Here is a 23,427-nt window from a genome sequence, read left to right as displayed (position 1 = left end):
TGGCCACAGCGAAAATATCTTCCTAACCCTTATTATCCAGAGGTTAGCTTATGGCTGAAGTATGAGAGTTTATGTCCATTTCAAAACTCCTAACTAAAAAATAAAACAAAACACGCACCTTTACTTCAATAACTGCATCCTCTTGTTATCCATGTAAATGTTCAATCCTTTTTAGAAACCTAGTAGGTTCTTGACCTCAGTGATATCTTGCGGTAATGAGTTCCACTGCCTAATTGTGGGCTGTGTGCAGAAAGTATTTCCTTCATCAGATTTAAATTTGTCATCTTTCAATTTTCTTTAATTCTTGTATCATGAGAGAGCGTTAACAGAAGTTTCTAATCTATTATCTGCACAATTCACTATTTTTTTCCCTGGTGGGGTTTGGAAAAGTTATTTTTCTGCTTCCCTTTGTGTTTTCTTATCTTAACTTTGTTCTTTCAAGGTATACTGTCTTACAGCCGCAGACTCCTTTGGGGAAAATTGACTGCTTTCTGGGGTTGAGCATATTACCTCTCATGCTCTCCCCAGTCTTTTCAAACCCAAGAGGTGATAGACTGGAAATACAAAGCTGTTTCCTGCATGGTAGTTTGTTTCAGTACCACTAGGTCTGCAAGCCAGCCACCTTCTCAGTATTTCATCCTCTTTCCTTCCATCCCTTCTATAATACATGTATCCGTTCCCTGTTGATCAATTCCTGTGCTGGGTTGGCTGTCCCCCATTGTCAAAGACCTTTCAACCCTGTCAGTCCCAAACTCTGGTTTATTGCAAGGGAGTGTGTTGTTTTGTTTACTCAGCGATTTGGTAGTCTATGAGGGTTGTATTTATAACTAACATAAAAAACATAGCATTTCGAAGGTCCAGCTCAGTAATATTTTGCAAATACTATGTAAGCCAAGAACCAGATCTTGCATGGTTCTTTAAGCCCTAAAACCACCACATCAGAAAATGCAATTTTGACTATTCTTTAGTGGTCCAGTAGCAAAATTGAACTGTGGAGTTGACATAGCTAGCATTCTTTTTGTTGTAAGCACTTTGTCTGCTTAAAATATTATTTTGTTCCCTTTGCCCCAACCCCAACATCCAAACATATGAAATTATTGTGTTTGGAGACGGCTTATTCACTGATCCTACCCCAGTTTCCCCATAAATACAGCTTTTGTTGCACATAAATCTTTTATTTAAATTTTTTTAAAACCCTGCACAATCTGGATAGAACACTAAACATGAATATGCAGGTGAGGCTGTAGGAGTAGCCCAGTTTAACATTACCAAAACAAAAGGGTCTTGACTAGTCTTAATCTAAAGTGTATTTTTTAAAAACTTAAAAATCATTCTTGTACTATCCACTATGTATCCTCAGTTGTGAGTCATGTACTGCACTACTTTGGAGCTCCCAAGCTTCCACATTTCTGTGGGAGCCCATCTGTATAGAGAAAGGAAACATGTCTGGTCTACATGAAAGTCTTCTGTCATCACCCTGCCCTTAAGGGATAGTAAATCTTCTTTAGAAAAGCTTTTGGTGAAATTGGGGTAACTGAAATGTGTTGTATTCACATCTTCATATGAAATATTTCATTGGTTATGGATCCTTTTCTGGAGCTTTTTTTAATAGTATTTTTTTTAACCAAAAAAAAAAACTTAAATGCCACTAATAGCTAAAATGCTTATCTTTCCACAGCTACGTGAAATGCTCCAAATACTGCAGTATGATGTTGTCAATGAGTTTCTATTTTTAATTTTTATGTTTTGGAAGGTTTTACATTTAATTTTTTGGTACGTAGACAAAAATGGCAGCTTGAGATGTCAAGGTTCAGGAACAACTAAGTCCTATTTCATCTTTCTGTTACATTTGCATCTTCCTTGATTTCTGAATCTTCCTCTGAAGGGCTTAATATGAGGCTAGAGTTTAGTAAGTCACTTCCTATGACTGAAATCTGTCTCTCTTGTACATATTAGAGCAGATGTTGTTGTCAAACTGTGATCCGTGGTACACTTGTTAGTGCCACAGAGCTGGCAGCTCACATGATTCGTGCGTCTTCTCATTTCCAGTTGTTTTTACAGGCCTCTTGGCTCTTTATTGGAAAGAAGAGACTGGAGGTCTGTAAAAGCATCTGCAAGCAAGGAGGAGGATCAGCTCTAATTGACTGCCTCTACCAGTAGCAATGCTACTACCTGCCTTATTCCAGCAACTGCTCTTTTAATAGTGATTCCCTCATGATGCTTCCCATCTCGAGAATGCCCCTCTCCTAATTGTCACCTCCCAAAGAGCTGTACATCCACAGACCGGCTTTCTGAGCTAACAGTGACAACCCAGACCTCGTACACACCTGTACCACCATTTATAGTCCCTCCAATGGCTTCCTCAATTTTCCTCTGGCCAGAGTCTGTCTGGTATTTGCATTAGACAAAGTGCAACAGAGGACATTATATTCAGACACAGTACACATCCTGGTAGCTTTAGTTTTTAGCATTTTAAAGCTAAATAAAACTAGAGTTTAAAAAAAATTTGTGCAATCTGACTGTATTTTATATGCAATTTACAAATGATCCGTCAAATGTTCACTTTACATCTACCACCATAAAATAGTGAAAAGATACTACTTACAAATCTTAAAGTCAGGTGGCAATATTCTGATGTCAGCATTATCATTTCCATTTGTATCCCTTGCACAGTGCATTTCTGTTAATCAATAGCCTATGTACTTTGTGGCAAGTTGGAGCTAAATTCTGCCTCAGGACTTCTGGATTCCATGGCACTCTGATGGAGGTTCTGTAGCAATTTCAGATTAAACTAAAGATGAGATTTTTATTAATATGAATAATACAATTGGTACTTTTTTTTATTTTGATACTAAATTCATTGTACATCATTCCATATCTTAAGTTTTGATGTGCAGTAGAATTTTGTATTGAAGATGCATCATAGTAGTTATTGGGAGAAGCTGGAGGACGTTATAGCATCTGGCCAGTGTCAGTTTAGGCTTTGTTGGGACCGATTGGGAGGGACCCACAAGACACTGGTAAGAGAAGCGTTAGTGAATTGTTAGTGTTGTGTTGACATGCTGAACCAGTTTACACCAACTAGGCTAGTAATGTGGACACTGCGTGTAAGGCAAACTGTTACAGAAAAAGTAGTACCAGAAACATGGACAGGAGATGCTTTGCTACAATAGCTAACCTTGAAACAGTTCTGTTCTCTAGTATAGACAGACGTTACAATTTACTTTGTTTGACAAATCTTATGTTCTGGAGTGTCACTCTGCTGACCTTTTTTTGACTGATGTGCATTTTGAACATTGTTTGGGAGAATGGTTCTTCTGTTCATATTATAAGAATTCTACATCCCTGTCTAAAAAAATAAATAAGAATTCTTCTCCATAAACTTGTCTTAGGAATCAACAAACAAGAAAGAAAAAGAATCAGTCATCAAAGGCTTTGCCTTGAATAACTATCAGTTGAACCTTTTTACATGTATTAAATAGTTAACTTACTGTGTTGATGGTATGTAAATTCCCCTAATCTCTATCTTGTAATTATACCCTAACTGGCTAAGTCTGCAGAGTCTACTATATCCTCTCCTGGAAAATCCTGCTAACATTAATGGCTAAGAAAGAAATGTAATGTGGCTAGTGTCTTCGTTGCTTCCTCCTTTCTCCCGCACAAATAAAAATAGCACAACATATTATACTGAGTTGAAATTTTTTTTGCCTATATTCTCAGCAGCAGCATTTGCATGTCTGTGTAAAGCATAGGTTATTGGTTTTATTAAAAATTGGCACTTTTTTGGTAATTATATGAAAAACTTACTGTTAAGAAGTGTAAAATATATCTTTAAGAAATATTCTGTTTCAGCCTGGACATGGCCGGCTGCGCTGAACATTGAAAATTCAGACTCTGAATCATGGACAAGCCACACAGTAAAAAAGCTGACTGCATCATTTGAATCATCACTTACGGGGGAGAGAGAACCCAAGGTCCTCTCAAATGGTCATAAAGAAGCTCTAAAGAGAGACTGTGATGACAGTGAAATGAGAGATGAAGTTTATCATAGAAAAATAATCTCTTGGTTTGGAGATTCTCCACCTGCATCTTTTGGCTTGCATCAGCTAATAGAATATGGAAAGAAGTCTGGCAAAACAGCTGGAGACTGGTATGGGCCTGCTATAGTAGCACACATTTTAAGGTAAAAAATATCTTTAAATTGTCCTTCATTATTACAATGCCTTAAGTGTTACGGGAGAAACGTTTAGAAGTGTCTTGAGATTTCTTCAGATTAATTGGACACCTAACCATTAATTATTGACTTAGCAACATGTCCATGTTACTAGCAATTTAGAAGAACTGTTTGGTTTTTTTTTTTTTTTTTTTTGCGCTATAGGAAGGGAAAAATAGCAGATTCAGGAACTGAAGTATGAGCTTCTATCCAGTCTTGTCATTTATTTCTGAAACATTCCTATTTTCCTCCAGTCTGAGCAACAAGAGACCCAAGGTCTCTCCATACCTGATCTTTAAATAGGGCTGCCTTTAATGAAATGTTCTAAAAACTAACCACTCTTTCAACCTTGGAACATGCATAATATTATAGATTTTTTTTTATATACTGTAACCTGGGGGCTGTAATGTACTGATAGTGTAATGAAATGTCAGAGCTAAAATTGATGTTTTCAGCATTTCTTTGCACACATCAAATTCTTGTGAAACTGTAAATGTATGGGACTATTAATATTATAATTATATTATAGTAAAAGTAAAGGATCTTTGACATTCAATATGGGTGTAAAAAAAAAAAAAAAGGCCAATTTCTCTATACTCTGTGCCTTTATGTGCCTTTCTTTGGATACTACTGATTTTGTTTTTTATAGTCTTATGTTCTAGGTGGGTCCCAGTTTAGCCATAAACGGAATCATTAATAAGTCACCTAAACATGAGAGGTCAAAGTTCAGATGTAATTTTTCTACATTTATGTAGATGCTGGAATAATTTCATATACAAGTATACTCTCCTTGAATGAGCCTACATTGAAATACTACAGTGTTTGTGCTATGACAGGTGACTGTTATTTATGTATGTGCCTGTATTTGTAATATTTTCTTCACGTGGTAGATATCTGAAATTGACTTTTTTGTGAAATTTCAAAACAAATATTTTCTACTACTCCATTTTCTAATTTGCAAAAGTATATTTGGCTTCAGGATCCACATGATCAAATCATGCATTCCCTTCAACATAATTCCTACCATTATTCAAACATTGCAAAGCTTTCCTTTCCTAGAACTCCCCTTCTCCCTTACTGCAGTACTGAGAATGTATAGCTCTCCCATAACTTGAGAATGTCTGTAATAAATGATTCTTCAGAATATATTGTGAAATAAAGGGATAGTGACCATTTAATACAATTACGTATCAGAAGTCAAAGGCTAATCTTTTATTTTGAGCAGTTTAATTTCTTTACAAATTTTGTCCTTCACTGGTGATCATGATTCAGACTATCGACATATATTTTCTTTTTAATCTTTAGGTTCATTACTCTTATTCTTCTGAGGCTAGTTTAGTATTGCAATTATCTTTTTAAAAGTTTCAGTGAAACCATGGGGCTGTTCAAATGTTAGTTTTTGTTCTAATAGATGTCTGAAGCTAATTCTATACATCTTTAGCTTGTCTTCTTAGGTTAGTTGTGTGAGCTGAAAAACAGTTCATACTGAGCCGATACTACTTTGAAGGTTAGTTAAAGGAACCCTATCAACTTGAAAATCACATTTCTGTTGGCAAATTTAGTATTTCCTATAGTTACAAATAAGACAAAAGATTACTATAACCAAAGGTATGTCGGGTGGTGGTGGTGTTTGTGTTTAGTTAATTTTGTACATTTAATCAGATTCCGTGTATTGTCACTTTCACTGCTTCTTCTTAATAGCCTGTCAGTTTCTGCTTTTGCTGGAAAGGCTTTGAAATATTCTACAGGGGTGGCTGAAAAAACCCCACAATAAAATAAACAAACTTCAATTTATTTTTATTTAAGGGATCCCCGTTTAAAAGGTGATCTATCAGAAACTGGAATATTTTGAAATCGGTTTCTTTTAAATTCAAGTTAATAGTATCTCTAAAAATCAAGAATCTAAATTCAGTTTACTGTTAATTTCTTGAAATGAAATACTCTAGCAAATCTTTTATTTGCACTTAGAAAAGCTGTTGAAGAAGCAAGAGACCCTGAGTTACAAGGGATAACTATCTATGTTGCTCAGGACTGTACAGGTAAGTGATGTGGCTATTGCAGGTTTTAGTCAACTTTATAAGCGCTTCACTTATGCTTTTCAGTTAGTGCTCAACAATATTACGATTTCAAAAGAAAAAACTAAATGCTATCAATGTGTTTTCAAAATCTAAAAATTGGAATCATGAGCTCAGAGTGGATATTGATTTCTGCACTATATCTTTGTCTTGATGAATCAAACATAATAAATGGAAAGGCTGGTAAATTGCTTGTTTGACATCTGATTAGGATAATGGCACTCAAAATAGTTAGATGGAAAAAAGCATCCACAAATCTGCCTGGCATGTATAATTTCACTCCGATGACTTATTATTTGTTTCTAGGGAGTCTGTTGTTCTTTCTGCTAGATCTACTCTTTAAAATAAATAAAAAATGGTTTACATTTCCCTTCCCTGTCTTCCTTTTTCCTTTTGGTGAAGTGCAGAAAGTGGTAGAGATTTTTCTTAAAAACAAAAAACTGTCAGTAAGAAAATGCATAATAAATTAAATTAAATATTAAGCTGCATTCTCTTTGCAACGAAAAGTCCCATTTCTTGCAGGAACGTGTCCATGGGAAAGTTAATGCACCAGTTTCTAGTAGTAATAAATCTGATCAGTTCAAAGATGTGATCAGTCCAATAAACCAAGCACTATGGTTACCTATTTTCTACTCTAACACGATATATAGGACATCTCACGAACACAAATGCTTTTAAATACTTGGTTGTTATCACAGGTAGGGTAGATTAGGGCTCTGGTGGATGTGCAGAAGTGGAGGGTGACAAGACAAACTAAATATGTAATAAAACTTTACGCTAATGACTATGACAATCTAGGCTTTCAAATGAAAGCATAATATATTACTTCTATAGCTGTGTTCAGTTGCCAAAATTATTACTTTTTATGATCTACTGTAACTGATCTTGGGAGATAATACAGGAATATCATTCCTTTCTATGATCAAGCTAGTTTTAAAGGGACATACTCAACTTAATTGTATATTGTAAACAAATTTCTTTACCATGTTACAATTAACACCTATGGGCAGGGGTCGGCAGCCTTCGGCACACAGCCCATCAGGGTAATCCCTGCAGCCTGCGCTGCTTCCCGCAGCTCCCATTGTCCGGGAATGGCGAACTGCGGCCACTGGGAGCTGCAGGGAGCCGTGCCTGCGGACAGTCAACAGAAACAAAATGTCTCGCTGCCTGCCAGTGGATTACCTTGATGGGCCGCGTGCCGAAGGTTGCCAACTCCTGCCTTAGGGTATTAAAAGTGAGAGAATTTTAAAAATCTAATGTAGTCTTAATTTAAATATTGGAAGTGGGGTTTTTTGTCTTTATGCACTTTCTGAGCAGAGGAAGTAAAACAATGGTATTATATTTTTGTTTAACTCAGGATCTAATACTATATTGTTTGAACATTAATGTTTTAAAAAAGCTTTTCTTTAAGATACATATTTTTAAATACAAAAGTTAGTTCTAGGACCAAATTTTAAACTACCCATTTATTTTAAAACAAATAGAAGAAATGTTTCTCTGCTCTTCTCAATAACTACTTTCCTACACCCTACATGCCACTTATCCAAACTGTTGAACTCAACAATGTAACATATCTTTCTACAAAATGCCACTTGAGGTGAGGAAAACGTGATTAGTTTCTATTAATACAGGTTTTTTCCCAGAGACCATTTAATGTGGCGAGTGTAATTTTTTCACAAATGTACAGGTTTGGTTTATCGTGCTTAAATATAATTGTGTAGGCATATAAAATTTTGTAAAAGGTATTCAGTATATTTTTACTTCCAAAAAAATTACATGTGTACCTTACTGATGCTCAAGTATTTTCATTCTTATTTTCAGTTTACAGTTTGGATGTTGTTGATAGACAGTGCTCTTCTATGGGCTCTAAAAAAGCAGATATGAAAGCTGTAATTATATTAGTTCCTGTAAGACTTGGTGGAGAGAGAACCAACATGGACTACTTGGAGTTTGTAAAGGTATGAAATAAGAGTTCATTCTCTGTTTCAAACAGTAGCACTCAGTATGAAAAGATTCTTCATGGTGGTAATCTTCTAGCCATTAAATGCATGGTGATGATTTTACAGTTGTAAGTTATAAAGTTTGACTTTACAGATTTTAAATGTCAATATTACAAGATCACACATAATTGCAGAGCACATGATGTCCTATGGCAGGGGTTGTCAACCTTTCAAAGAAGAGCCATTTTTTATTTTTGTCTTTGACTAAAATATTTCGAGAGCCGCATCACACACAAAGTGTTGGGGTGCAGGAAGGGGTGTGGGCTGTGGGAGGGAGTTTGGGTGCAGGAGGGTGCTCCGGGCTGGTGCAGAGTGTTGGGGTGCAGGAGAAGGTGAGGGGTATGGGCTCTGGGAGGGAGTTTGTTGCAGGAGGAGGCTTCGGGCTAGGGCAGGGGGTTGGGCTGCAGGAGGGGGTGCAAGGTGCAGGTCTCTGGCTGGGAGGCACTTACCACAGGTGGCTCCCAGCCAGCAGCACAGCAGGGCTCAGACAGGCTGCCTGCCTGCCCTGGCCCCACGCCGCTCCCAGAAGTGTCTGGCTGCTGGCATGTCTCTGTGCGCCCCTTGCGGGGAGGGGGACAGCGGGTCTTTTTGTGCTGCCCATGCCCACAAGCACCATGCCTGCAGATGTGAGGACGATGCTGGGGGCAGGGGCAGCGTGCGGAGCCCCTTCCCCTCTCCCCTCCACAGGGGCGCACAGGGACATGCGATCAGCCAGTCGCTTCCCGGAGCAGCATGGGGCCACGGCATGCAGGCAGCCTGCCTGAGCCCTGCTGTGCCGGACAAAAAAAAGTGTTCTGTAACGTAAGGTATTGAAGGGTCAGATTAAAGAGCCGCAGGTTGCCGACCCCTGGCCTATGGTAAAGCAGTGATAAATATTTCATTGCTAAAGTAGTTTCCTGAAAAGACACTAATGCAGTGACTCAAATTACAAATATAAATACCATAGATATACTAAATTACTATTTGTGGTGTCTTAAATGAACTTTCATATTAACAAACACTTAAAAAATATAAACCAAGCTGCTTATTTTCTTGTCTGTTTTTTTAATCTTTAAATAGCGAATATTGAAGACTACCAGCTGCACTTTCAAAGCTTATTCCTTCTACCTTTTTTTTTTCAGATTGAAGGGTTATAATCATTTGACCCAATTGACAGTTTTTGTGGCCATTATTTCATTAGCTGGAGGTTCGGATGACTCTGTATGTGGAAGAAGAGAGTGACGATTAAGAATGAAAAACCCACCAGTGTATCAAATTTCAGGACAGAGCCGGGAAACAAACAGTTTAGTGTAGGGTTTTTTTGTCTATCTTCTCATCAACAAATATTCAGCTTTTTTAACTGAATACTTAAAAATGGTCTCTAAGAAACTGGACCATAATTCTCATGCCCCATGAGCACATGTTGGTAGTTTGCTGGTTGAAGGGAAGAACTTGCGTAACTCTGTTCCTTTGTCTTTACTATCCTATTGTTAATCACACAGATTCATCCTTTTGAGTCCCATCTAAATTTGTATGATTGGACAGTTTAAGGAGCTGCTCAGTAGCATTAAGATAATCTGAGTTGGGCACTTTTTGTTACCATACCTATTTTTCCTTTCTGTTGACTATCTGTTCCATTTTATCACAAAGTTTCAGAGAGAACTATGAAAAGCTTTTATAGCCAAGGAGGAGAGAATTATGAAGTCTTCTATTTAAAGTATGAAGTAGCTGTTCTGTCTTGATTCCTTTTTTGTGTGTCTAGTTGTTTTAGAAGAGCTTTTGCTCTTTGCTGGTTAGGTCTGGCACAGTGAAACATGTCCATGGTTGTAGACCTGATCTAAGAACCCTATTCCCATTACAGTACTTCTGCAAAAGAACTTTGGAATCTCTGAATGTGGAATCATAATACCTTTATTTGTAGGCTAACACACGCGCTGCTTTTGCCTCTATTTTCATAAGGGTTTCTGATCTTGTGTGGTCACTCTTCTTTAATGTGGGCTTTTGTGTTGGTGTTGACCATTGTTTTCCTGGAAAACGTGCTGTCATTTGCAGATATATCTCACTGGGGCTAGGATAAAAGGGGCTTCAATTGCATGCATGCAATCATCCTGTCTTTGTAATTCATTGAAAGTGACTTAGTATCTTTGGTGTGGATTTAGGTATATGAAAACACAAACTTCCGAACTGAATTAAGTAAATAAGTGTTTACAAAGGATTTGGCAATTTGTGGAATCATAGTTGTTACTTGATTGATTTTATAATACCTTTATACAAGAAAAGTACCTGATTACCAAAGGGAAATCAGACCTTTGCTTTACCTAAGTAACTCCTGTTTCAATTTTGGTGCACTGGAATAGGCTGAGTGGACACAGACTGAAACTGTTTTCTCCTCTTTATCTTATATGCATAAGCATGTTTTGTAATGTTTATTACCCCTTGGTAATATTTGAAATAAGTGGTATTTCCTCCTTACTTATTTAAACCATTCAGAAGTTGGTTTCCATGTTGTTAATATCTTGGGTTAGTAATGTGATAGCTCTGCAAAAGTAGAAATTTTGTTGTTTGTTAATATTGTCTTTTAAGGCCAAATTTCTTGTTGAGAGAGAGTCTTCACAATGTAATTGATGATATGTAATGGTCTTACCTTTAGTGGCTACAGCCCTAGAAATTGGGGCATAAGTGCCACTGCCATTTTAGCTCAAATGGTAGCCTTTTGGGGGTGGAGAGACTAATTCCTCATTTTGGCCAATAATGGACATCGGAGTCCTTACCAGACTCTCTTCTATTCCCTGGTGTCTGCTATTCTGGGGGGGAATGTTTCTCCCTCTATCTCTCTACACTTCTAGAGGTTCCTGCATGAGGGGTGACACGTGTACTTCTGCCAAACCCCCTGCTGTTTACCCTCTTCAGGTAAACATATGATGTTTCTCTTCAAAACAGCCACACATTAGATCAGTGGGATTTTGGTGATCAAGAGGCAGCACTGGTGCACCTTTCTTATCTCCTCTTGTCTTTTAGGGTAACTGCTCTTAGAAGCAGCTGCAGCCTCTTCCTGTGAAGTAGGGCTTTTACCTATGAACAGGATGGAGGGACTCAGTGAAGGGCCACTGAACATAACACTATAAAATATGTAAAACTTCATGCCAGGCAGGCTACAGGGACTCCAACTTTTGTTATGTTACATTTATTCTCTTCTAAACTGTCCTGCCTGTCTTTGAACTGTGAACACCTCAGAACAGATCGGGGTCATCCCTTCTTGAATGTCTCCCAGCCCGTGGTCAGTTATGCAAATCACAAGCATTCAAAAAATTTACTGAAAAATCATGATTGTTGGTTTTTTTTAATATCAGCCTTATTTATCTTTTGATCTTTGAGTGCTTAAGGCTTACATTTCCTAGATTTTTCTCCACAACCACAAGAGCTAGATACATGTTTTAAAATTGAGTACTGAGGTTCTAATATAATTGCATGACTCCAGGAGCTGGGGCTTTCAGAAGAACACCAAATCATGAGACTTGCAATAAAACTGTAAAAGTTGGCAACACTAGGCACTTCCATAAGTCATTCACCCTGACCTCACTCTACATGTGATGGTCAGGAAAAATTAAATGAATAAAGTTACACCAAGTTACTTTAATTCATCACCTTCTTCTGTTAGCCTTTAAATCTGAATTATTTAATATTTTGTTGGCAGGGAATTTTGAGTCTTGAGTACTGTGTTGGTATTATTGGTGGGAAACCTAAGCAGTCATATTACTTTGCTGGATTTCAAGGTTAGTGTTTTAATAAGAGATGTCTCTTTAGTGTTTTCCTTTTAAAAGCTAGAAAGTTAATATAGGATCAGTGGGAAGCAGAATGATTAAAATAGCAAAATGAGTACCTTATTAATTCATCATATCTGCCAAAGTCCAGGCATTTGTCATTTGCCCCACATAGTAATTGGATTCTGTAAAATGTACATTTAATTTCCTTTGTTGCATAAACAAGGCATAATTTATCCGTTTCACCAAACTTTAGAAGCCTTTGCTGCTACTGTCTGGCAGTTCTTATTTACATATTTACTTTTTACCAGTTTAAGTAGTGCTAGTTGATGCTCAAATGACAAGCAATATGTTCTTCCTGTCAGGATGAAGTAGCACAATACATTTTTCATATGCAAACTCTAGAATATAATTGTGTGTTTGTAAAAGTAATTTTATCACCAAAAATTAAATGACAGTCTCATCACTTTATAAAAATTCTGCTTATACAAGCATATTTGATTATGCAAAAGTTAATCTGTCCTGCAAAAACCGATGCTTCCGTCAATGAATATCAGTCTGGCAAGCAGTTACTTGCTGGCTTTTTTTTTTTCAGCTGTTCTGCATAGAAATTGGATTGTAAGCAGTGTAATAATAAGGTGTTTTTTGAATTACTTGTCTTCTGTTTTGTCCTTGTAGATGACAGTTTGATTTACATGGATCCTCATTACTGCCAATCTTTTGTGGATGTCAGCATAAAGGATTTCCCTCTTGAGGTAGTGTGGATAAAGAGCTGGTACTGTTTTTTTCCCATATGAATCAAACACTAATTATTTAGAGCTGTTCTAGCTATCTGTATTTTTACAGTTTTAGTTACATGTTATTTGTCAAATTTTTGCCCTTCTTTATAGACTTATAATCAACAAAAATGACTAAAGGTTAAATACTTGATAGTGGATTTTAATTTATTATGTACTTATTACTTCATTTATCTTTGTCTGTATCTTGTTATATACCAGAAACCCTCCACAAATAAATGATCATACCACTAAGTAATTTTCCATTATAGACAGCTAGGCAGTACCAGCGAGCTTAAACATTACACATGGGTTCTCTTAAAATAATAATAATGAATTGGTGTCAGAAATATATGTTAGAGTGTAATAGGGTTCAGCTTTGTTTTGAACTTTCGGCTACACAAATTTACTCTCTGCTTCTTTGACCAGGAATTTTCAGTGTGTTGTCTGGGCAGACTTGGTGATTACCATTTCAGTACTGTTGTCTACTCGTAATTACTTTATAGTTCATATTTTTTAGTTCTTAGATCAGAATTTTCCATTGTTGTATTGCTTTTACTGATGTCTTCTATGCTGTTCCTCTCAACAGATTGTTTTATTATTATTTTTAATCAAGTTAGCTCCATGGATCAGTAGCTTTCAAGGACTTGTCAAGTCTGAAAGTGTAGTTACTGTTTCTTTTTTTAGCTATGGCATGCTGTCTCCTTCAGGTTATAGTTAATGCATCTTGTCAGGCTCTGTCTAGGTCTTGAAAAATCAGACTTTTACATTAGTATTTTCTCCCCTTCTCCTCCAACTCACATAAAAAAAAAGGAGTAAATCCAGGGAAAGGTACTAAAGAACTGCATTTACAAGCAGCCCATAGACAAGCCAATATGTCCCCAGTACTCATGCTAGAAGAGGTATTCAGTACAGCAGTTTAAAACTTCTCCTTCTGGATCCTGTAATGTCCAGCCTTACATGAACCTCTCTGAATGACACTTTATCAGCTACAGAACCCATCTGGGGCCTGCTCTTGTTGACTTCATTGCGCACCCAGGGTTCACAGCAGCTTGCAGGATCAGGCCACTAGAGCATAGAGCTGGTCTCTAGACTGTAGTTTTTAGCACTGGGGTTTTTCCAATTAAAAATTACAAAACCTAAAACACAATTTCACAAAACCACACCATATTTGGGGAGGGAGGAACATTTGCCTGCCCCCTATTAGTTGGTACCAGCAGGGTTCTGTGGCTGTGATGTCACCAGTATAATGAATACGATGGTAACACTTAAAGTTTTGCTGCAGATACTTGCGCAGGGTTGGAGGTGGGGGAAGAAATACTCTTTTAAGCTTACGTGTTGTGAGTGCATCCTTTAACCTGCTAATTGGGGAATTCAGCACATTCTTAAACTGATGACATTTAGTTAAATGTAAAACATAAGTCAAATGGTTTGTAATGAAGTATACAACTATATTGTGGCCCCAAAGCTGTTGCTGCTGTATAACAGTTGGTTTAAAAACAGAGAGAAGAGCAGGAATTATTTGAATTTCCTTGTCTAACACTATTGTGAGTAAAGTGCAGTTAACATACCAACTTCAAAGAGGTAACATGCTGAAGTCAATCATAATATCTTAATCAAAATATTATCAAATAGGGTGTTTAGCAGAACTGTTTGGACCCCTTTTAAGCTTACATAAACACTAGTAAATTTTAAAACCTAGCACGGGGTTAAACCAATAATGAAACTAATTTTAATGTTTAATTTTAACAAGATGCTTTAATTAAGGTGCTCATGTAGTCTGAGATTATAAAGTTCACCCTAGAAAACTAGTGGTTCTGAATTTAAAAAGAAATATAGGTCGTTTTTATAGTCTCAAACAAAAAAAATGTTCTATACTTAAAACTTTCTTCATTTTATAGTGCCCTTCTGAGGTCCTCAGATGGAAGTTGGTAAATGAGCTAACTTTATTTGTATTAGGATAGTGCCTGTAGACCCTAACTAGCATCAGTGTCCTATCCTGCTAAGCACTGTGCAAGTGCATAATAAAATACAGTCCCTGCCTTGAAGATCCTACAGTCTAACTAGATAAGAGGTGGGAGTCATAGAGCAGCTCAGGGAGCCAGGAATAGAACCTACATCTGTGGGCTCCTAGTCCAGTGATTTGTGCACCAGAGTGTGCTGCTGGGTGTCATTAATATGAATTTCCAAGTAATAATATACTTTAAATGTATTTTGAAGATGCAGAAGCTGCCAGCTTGGCTTGATCACTTCATATTGCTTTTCTGGATACAGGATCGTGTATCGGAAGGTCATGCTCAGTGCATTGAATAGTAATATATGAGTTGTCCAGAAGTGTCAGAAAGTAAACAGAAATTGCTCTCTTAGGGTGGATAATAGCTTGTTAGCTTTCTCTGTAGGAAATATTTTCAAAATTGACAAATTGTCCAGAATAAGTTGGAAATCAATCCACTCTGTGCTGGCTTCTAGAATCCGTTTGTTGGATGAATGAAAAAAATATGCCTATCCACTTCTCTCTGTGGTAGTGACTTTCACAGCATTAATAAGACTTCTCCTGAACATTCTACAAAACTAGTCTTAGGATGTTCCAATACCACCTTTAATGTTACTGTTCGAATGCTTTTCTTAAAGCAGACTCCCTATATCTAACCTTGATTAACTGTGAACTGCATAATATTTGGGCAGTATTAGGGAAAACACAATAAATAGGTGTCTCAGTCTTGCAGAAATATAACTTGCTAGTCTTTATTGATTTTGTAACAAAATTGAATGTAAAATGTAAACTGTTTTATTTGTAATTGGACCAGTCAGTAGTAAAGAGCAGTACATGCCAATAGTGTACAACTACCACAATGAGAGAAACCTTAAAATTTTATGTAGCAATCTGTACTCTTGCAGATCTGCTTTGTACCGAGTTCAAAAATGAAAAGTAGGAAGGTGTTAGGAAGAGGGATTCTACACCAATAGAGTGTTGGGTATTAGCTTGCTTTGTTGCTGTTTCTGTAGAGCCAGGTTAGAACTTAACAACTGTTAGTTTGACACAAGGATAAGCTAATTGAGTTTGTGCCTGATGCACATCTACATATGTATTTCACATTACTTCCTTTCATAGCGGAAGTACTCAGAGAATAAAACTACTAGTCCAGTCTCAGTAGAACATGAAATGTGGAGCACTAAGATTTGTTAGATTTAAATACTAAGCTATTATAAGAGGATTATTAGTGATTTAATGGAGGATCTGGGGTATGGATAGCTCTGAGTAGTAGTAGGATACAGAGCCTTACCCCTTTAGATCACTGACTGCAGCCTAGATCAGTAGTGACCAAATGGTTTAACCATCAGGTGGCTATATTGCGACATGTGAAATCAGTTAATGACTTTTGTCCAGCTCAGTAAACACGAAACCAACAACTGTTACCCATGTTCAGTCTCCATGCCCATTTAATTACTACAGAGCGTGAAGTGAACTACCCTATATGTATTCTTTCTAGATCCGGGTGAAGTAGTGGGGGGAAGTTTGCACCGCTAGCGCTCGTAGTTTCCATTTCAAAGGCTGTCAATGTGTCATCTATCATAAGAACAAATTTTGCATTTAAAATAAAAATCCTTGTGTGTAAAATATGAAGTGGATTTTTGTGCTTGTGGTATATTGTAGTACTCGGCCCTTTTTTTTTTTTTTAACCCACTTCTCTTGCTAATGAAAATACATTCCATCATTTCTCTTTTAGGGAGGTGTGGGGAAAAGGGGGAAATGGGAGGTGGTGGTAGAGCAGTAACTGTAAGAGTGCAATTACTGCTACAAATGCACTTTGCAGAGGAGCATTCACCTTCTCTACCTTGGAAATGTTCATAAAATGCTCTCTAGAGCCTCCAACTTTTGACAGATTTCACATCCTTTTTTGGACTGGCATTAATGTGGCCTAATGTGGAAGTTTGGTAAATAGAATATAAACAGTACTAGGTTATATGGTCTTATGAATGTCCAGGGGTGAAATAACTTGAATGTTTTGGGGAACAGAAATAACTTTAAAGCTTGTACTGGTTTTGGAGCGTATGTGGCATGGTGAATTATATGTTAAAACCATTAATAGAAAGGCATGTGCATTGATATCTGTGCCTTCCTCATGTCTTTAAAAGATATTTTAAAATGTTTTTATCTCCATAATTGCAGTCATTTCACTGTCCTTCCCCCAAAAAGATGTCATTCAAAAACATGGATCCCAGCTGTACAATAGGATTTTATTGTAGAAACATGCAAGACTTTGAAAGAATTTCTGAAGAAATAACTAAGGTAAGTGTTGAAATTATGAAATTGATATCTGTCTGATACCCACTATCAAGAACTACAATAGTATGTACTGTATATACTAAGGATAGAAAATATAGTCTTATCTATACTAAATGGAACCCATCCTGTTCTAGAAATAGGGGTTATTGATGAAGCACAAACATACAATAATTCTAGAATATTTTTACATCCCATAATATGAACATGTAAAGTCGAAAAGGAGAATAACTTCTGTAATTGTGTGTTAAGAGATGATTGCTAAGAGAAGATGAGTATAAGAGACAGACTGAAACAAACTAGTGTAGTATCTGTTATGTAGACTCAGTATAAGTTTATTCCACTAGGTGGCACTATTGAAATGAAAATATTTTTGCAGACAGCACCTTTTACAGTCATTGGATTGTCTTCTACCTGAAGAGGAATTTTTAAAATGCAATCCATCCCTTGGAGATGAAATTTTTAAGAAATGGAAATGTTTGAGCAAAGCAAAACTGTGCATTATTTCTTGTTAATATAAGTGCTTTTTTGATTACATTTAAAGATAAAGCAATATTTTTATGACTTGGAAGCATTGTTTTAAATTAGCAAAGCAGGTATCATACAGTAAACCCGCCTAATCATGTCCATTCCACTTTAAGAACATAGGAATAGGTTTAATTAGGTAGGTTTGAATTTAATTGACAGATGTTTTCTGCTAGACTATTGCAGTGTATGATTGCCAATAATGTGATACAGTGCTAATGTGTGTTGTGTTAGCTATGGTACCAAACAACCAAATGTTTTATTATCAAAAATTGCCTATAAAAGGATTCAGCAATAACAAAAGATGCATCACAATATTAATACATTTGACATAATGGTTTTCACATCTCTGCAAGGAATTGAGGTTTGTACAACACTTAGAAAATATAACTTTCTGTGTAAGTGGTAAATATTTTTATTAGATAAGGTATGAACCAATAAGTAATATCCAGATTTTAAACTTAGTAACCACATATAGTGGTCAGTAGATTTTTTGGTTAACGCTGAAGTTCTTTTTCTTTTGTATGATTCAGACATGGAGAACTAGAAAGTAGATTTAGAGGACAGGAACAATAGAGACATGGAATGAAAGTTTATAAAGAAAAGTTTCATTATGTTTAGTTTATCTGCCCTGCTGTATTTGAGAGGAGTTTTAAGAACATGACAGAATAATGAATGAAAAATTAAGATATGTAAGAAAATTCTCTTATTTTTTTTCCATTGTCTTCCTCTTAAATCTCAGGCCAGGTGAGTTTCTCTCCCCATCCATTTGTTGAATGCTCTGAAACAGCATCTAGTTTAATGTCAAAGGAGCTGATTTTAGTCTTAAAACTATTTTACTAGCATTTTGGATTGGGGCTCTTTAATATTAATATGATGACAGCAATGTAAGTATACCCAAAAATAGATCATGTATTTTCCGAAAAAATAGGAAAGTTTTCATATGAATATTGTGTGAAGAACAGTCCTACTGTCATCCTCCAGTCTGCCCCATCAGTTTGTTCATTTTTCCTGCTCTGCCTCTGACTACTACTTTTCTGTTCATTTATTATCACTTTAAGAGTAACTTAATGCCTTGAATGGTAGCACAGTGTACTTCCAAGTGGGGACACCCAGGTTAGGTTAATGAAGGACTTCAGATTCTTGCTTCTGTAGCAAGTGAAGTAATAGGGTTCTGTAGACTCAGCCTCTGAGACTTGCTGCTACTGGTTTTAAAACACAGTGTAGATATATCCTTGAAATCACAAAAAATAAAGTTGTTAATCTTTGAAAGTAAATTACTGACCATGTACTTTAAATTTTTACAAAAATTAAGAAATGTAGCTAAATTCCTGTTTTGGAGAGAGAGAGCAGTGGTTCTCGGGCTGCAGAGCTGTTTTTGCCATGCTTTTGCATCATCTCATAATTCATTCAAGCAATGATATTTCTGGTACAGGATAAAGCTTTCTCTGTGTGCACAAGTGTGTGTGTGTGTTTTGTAAGCCAACTAAATTGAAAAACAAGCAGCTCTTTGAACACTGTTCAGTTACTTTGTTCATGTTTTTTTAGAATGAATGTTTCTTTGGTAAAAATGCAACAGTGATCAAATTTGTACTATAGGTTTCCCAAAAAAAGGAGGTTGTAGAAGTGGTTGTAAAAAATATATATACATGTTTGAGAATCACAGGGATTTATTCATTTGGAAGTGTGTCCTCTCTGTCATCTATATCTATTGAGCAGATACTATAGAAATAAATGCTTTAGAAACATTGCTTAGCAGTCAGTTAATGGGACTCAGCGTGTCAAATTAATGAGATCTCTTCTGATAATTGTCTCCTGTTCACGTGAACGTCTGGGTGGAAGTATCTTCTATAACAAATGTTATGTACGTACACACTTTTGCATTAACTTTTTTGAAAGCTAGAATACTGATTAAGAAAACCCACGTCCAGAATTTGCCCATTGACTTGGAAGGTAGTGGTAGTCCCTGAGGGATATGCAATTCGGAAATAATTGCTCATTTTAATCAAGTTCCATACTGCAGTTGTTTTATGATCAGCTTTCTGCTACCTTTTCTAGTTTACTTTCTCTTTCTCTCTAATCTTTTATCATTTCCCTTAGTATTTAGTACTCGGAGAGGTGTCAGAGTAATGGCTCTAGAGAATGAAGTCTTCTGTCATCTCCCATGCTGCCTCATTCATGTATCTCAGTCCTGACCTAGAGGGACCACCTTTAGGGGTGAGACAATGGTTCAGTCTCGTTACTACTTTGGCTTCTCTGAAACTGTGGTGATGGTTTTTGTGTTGCAGACACATGTCATTTAGGATCTGGGCTATGTGTACTAACCCATTTCACAGGCCACGAAGCAGCTGCCATGTGACTGTCAGTTGCTACCGACCCAGGGCTGGCTTCATCTAATGACCTAGTGATGAAACACTCTATATAAAATTACGCAGTCCCCTGAGACCTACAGTCTTTCTTCTTGTCTAAACTTTTTTCTTTCTTCCCCAGTACTCATTCTTTTCTTTTTTCCTTTTTCATTGCCTTCTGCTCATCACAGTTGTCTGCATGTCTCTCACTTTCTCCTTGCCCTACTCTTTAGGTTTCACAGTACAATAATAGAATGAATTAAAATAATCTAGAATAAAGTGGAAAACTGCAGAGCACAGTAAAAATTGCAGAATCTGATTTTACTTAGAGCATAATTTTCCAGTGCCTTACTTTTTTTAAATAGCTCATACTGTTTAAATATCTATTTAAGTTTTTTAGTGCTTCAGATTGTTTTTCATTAAAACAAATTATTTTTGGAGTTCATAGTTTGATCACTTCAATGCAGATTATATCTGTAGACTAATGTAGCTTTGCATATACTATAGCTGTGTATCGAGATTTACTTTCAAAGGTGATCAGCAATTTTTTTTTAACTTCAGTGGGTGTTGAATCCCTTAAACAGTGGAAAGCACATTTAAGCCCTTTTGTATATGGGCCAATAACACCTACTATTAAAACTTTTTATTTGTACCTGTGACTGATCACCCTTAGTATGAATAGCTTCCTTGATAGAGGCTCAGCTTCCTCGTCTCTGAGGAGACAGGTGGTATGTCTACACTGTATTGTAAATCCAGGTCTGTGGGACATGTGCTTGTGGACTTGGTATTTCCAAGCCCACGATTGAGTGTCCACACGGCATCATAAACCTGGGTTTACAATTGCTGGACCCTGGTCTCTGTCATACTAATGTATCCATCCTGCATTGCACAGACCTTCTGACTCCAGTCTGCAGCGTGAGCTGCATCCACTATGCAGAATGACAGAGCTTGGACCTGAGTCTGAGGAATTTGGACTCTGACACACCCTCCTGGCAGGGCCTTAGGACCTGGGACCTGGGTGTTTGCTGACCTGAGTCAGATTGATTTGTGTGGGAACTGACGAGGGTCTGGAGCTCAAACCTGAATCAGAACCCAAGCTTAGTGTGCCGTGTGGACATAACCAGGGAGGTTTCTGACATGTAATTAAAGCAGTCTGTTAGCATTTTTAGTCCACTGTCAGATTTATCTGCTCTTGAGCTGGCTTATTTCCCTTAAATGTATATGTTTAAACTTAATAAAAGTATTGATGGCTATAGGTGCTCTGTCTCTGCCATAAAAATGCTTCCACAAATTCCAGAAGGTGCTAACCTGCCCACAAATCCTGCTTGCAATTCAAGAGATGACAGAAGATATGAAGATTGTTCTGCAACTTGTTCCACACGAGTGGAAGCTAATGGAGTTCTGCATGTGTAGTGGTTCAGTTTGCCTGTGTGGAACAAGTTGAAGATTGGGGCCTGAAACTCCAAGTGTGGCTATTGTTTCATGAGGAGGCTGAGTTAGAAACATATTTATTTACCAGAAGAAGTGGGCTATTGAGAGTCTGTGCAGTTTTATTCTAATGTGACAAATGAAAATAAAAACAAATACAAATATGCATGTTGTAAATTATGTGTGACTGTAATTAGATCAATACACCCAGGGACTTTATCCCTTCATTTTCAATTAACAGTTTATCCGGTATGTTATCTTGCATTATAGATGCTGAAATCTTCATCTAAGGAGAAATATCCCTTGTTTACTTTTGTAAAGGGTCATTCTAGAGACTATGACTTTGCCTCCAGTCCACTCCATGAAGAAAATGACCTTTTCTCCGAGGATGAAAAGAAAAGATTAAAAAGATTTAGTACAGAAGAGTTTGTCTTGCTTTAAGGACATTTTACAATAGGGTACTGGCAGCTGTCCAGGAGAACACTTGCCCTTAAAAAAAAAAATCACACAAGACAAGCAATATTGAAATTGATCTATTTTCATAAAGATTATCATGTCGTATATGTTCGGTCTTTAAAATGTCACTTATAAATGTAATTAATTATTTTTGTTTGTTCATTGATAGTTGGATGAATATGATGACACTTTTTGCTAGTGAAGACAGATAGCATTATTTAGAGCCAGACACAATGTAGTGTGGTTGGGTACCATGCATACCCTCCTGGATACCTCTGCCAATGAGCCTCAGTCTTGACCTGCAGTCCCCACTGCTGTTCCAGTCCTGAACAGTCTGCCAATTATGTGGTGGTTTTGTGGTGTGGACATGTCATCTAGTTTTGAGACTACTGGATTGTTTCCAGTTGTAAGCAAAACCTGAATCTAGGGCTCCTGAAGAAAAAGCCTTGTTCATTTTAATCTATTTTGCTGCCTACGCCCCTATAATGGTGAATAATGTAACCATGAGATACCTTTCTAGCATTGCACTACTCAAGATGTAACTTTGATATATCAATAGTAATTGTTAGCTACAATCCAGATGCAATTATATAAGCAGAATTGTGAGTTAAGGTACTATTTAGCAGTATGATTTTATAATGGCTACTCATTAAACTTCTTGTTGAACCTTAAAATCAGGAATGAATATGAAGTATTGGCTTTTCCCTACCATTTTTAAAGGTTATGTTATTAATATTAACTGCAACCAATCAAAGCAGATAGACCGTTATTAAATGGGAGCAGTGTTTGTTTCCTGACTCGACAATGTAATTTTGAGACTTCTATTCCTACCCGTGCAGCTTCTAAATCAGAGCATAAAACAGCAAATTGGGGGTAGACAGTAAATATTCTGGGATATGATCTTCTGGTATGTGCCATTACTGTACACTGTTTGTAGTGATTTTAGATGTACAGAACATCTAGCAAATAAATCTACATGAACAGTTTCATGCTTTAACAGAGCAAATTCAGAATTTAAAATACACATTTAACACTGCCTACAAATTTAAAAATAACTTTATTAAAGTGTGAGATTAAATGCATGTACTTTTGAACAGTAATGGTAAATTTCTCTTGTTCGAATTCTTTGAATTCTGGATCTAAAAAAATATTGAGGTACAAATACTCTAAGGCAAATTTTATTGTATTGTAAATGAGCTATTAACTTATTCTAAAGTGCCATTTAGGCAAAGAATGCACAAATGTTGTCTACCCAAACAATAAATATTCTATGTATCACTAAAGTAATTTTTTTCCTTTTATGAGAACAGCGATTAGAGTTACTAGTAGGCAGATTTTAGGCAGATCTAAGACAAACGCATGTTCGTACCAGAGTTGAGTTGTTCATTTTCACATTTATTCATTGAGGTACCACTCCAAAAAAGGGGGATTGTTTTTCAGTGTCATTGGTTTTCATTTAAAAAAAAATTCTCCAGTTGATTGGATATGGTAATCTGCTCCTTATTAAATAATATTTTTAATCAGTATAATATTACTTTTAGGTCCAGCATATACATAAGGAATCAGTTAGGGCTGATCTTG

General features: G+C 36.6%; 1 protein-coding gene across 1 annotated transcript in view; it reads left to right on the top strand.

Moving 5' to 3' along the window:
* ATG4C (autophagy related 4C cysteine peptidase) overlaps nt 1-23,208 on the top strand; it is a 34,938-nt gene extending 11,730 nt beyond the window's left edge. Inside the window, exons 5-11 of the mRNA XM_074961606.1 lie at nt 3,853-4,183; nt 6,182-6,252; nt 8,110-8,246; nt 11,962-12,040; nt 12,707-12,783; nt 16,976-17,095; nt 21,661-23,208. Of these exons, the coding sequence (XP_074817707.1) occupies nt 3,853-4,183; nt 6,182-6,252; nt 8,110-8,246; nt 11,962-12,040; nt 12,707-12,783; nt 16,976-17,095; nt 21,661-21,831 (986 nt within the window). The 3' untranslated portion in view covers nt 21,832-23,208. The remainder of the gene's footprint in view (nt 1-3,852; nt 4,184-6,181; nt 6,253-8,109; nt 8,247-11,961; nt 12,041-12,706; nt 12,784-16,975; nt 17,096-21,660) is intronic.
* Nucleotides 23,209-23,427: the final 219 nt, after the last annotated feature.

The sequence above is a fragment of the Natator depressus genome, chromosome 8, assembly GCF_965152275.1.
Source record: "Natator depressus isolate rNatDep1 chromosome 8, rNatDep2.hap1, whole genome shotgun sequence".
In the NCBI taxonomy this organism is placed as follows: Eukaryota; Metazoa; Chordata; order Testudines; family Cheloniidae; genus Natator; species Natator depressus.
The sequence above is the reverse complement of the archived record's forward strand: the minus strand, read 5'-3'. Positions and strand labels throughout refer to the sequence as shown.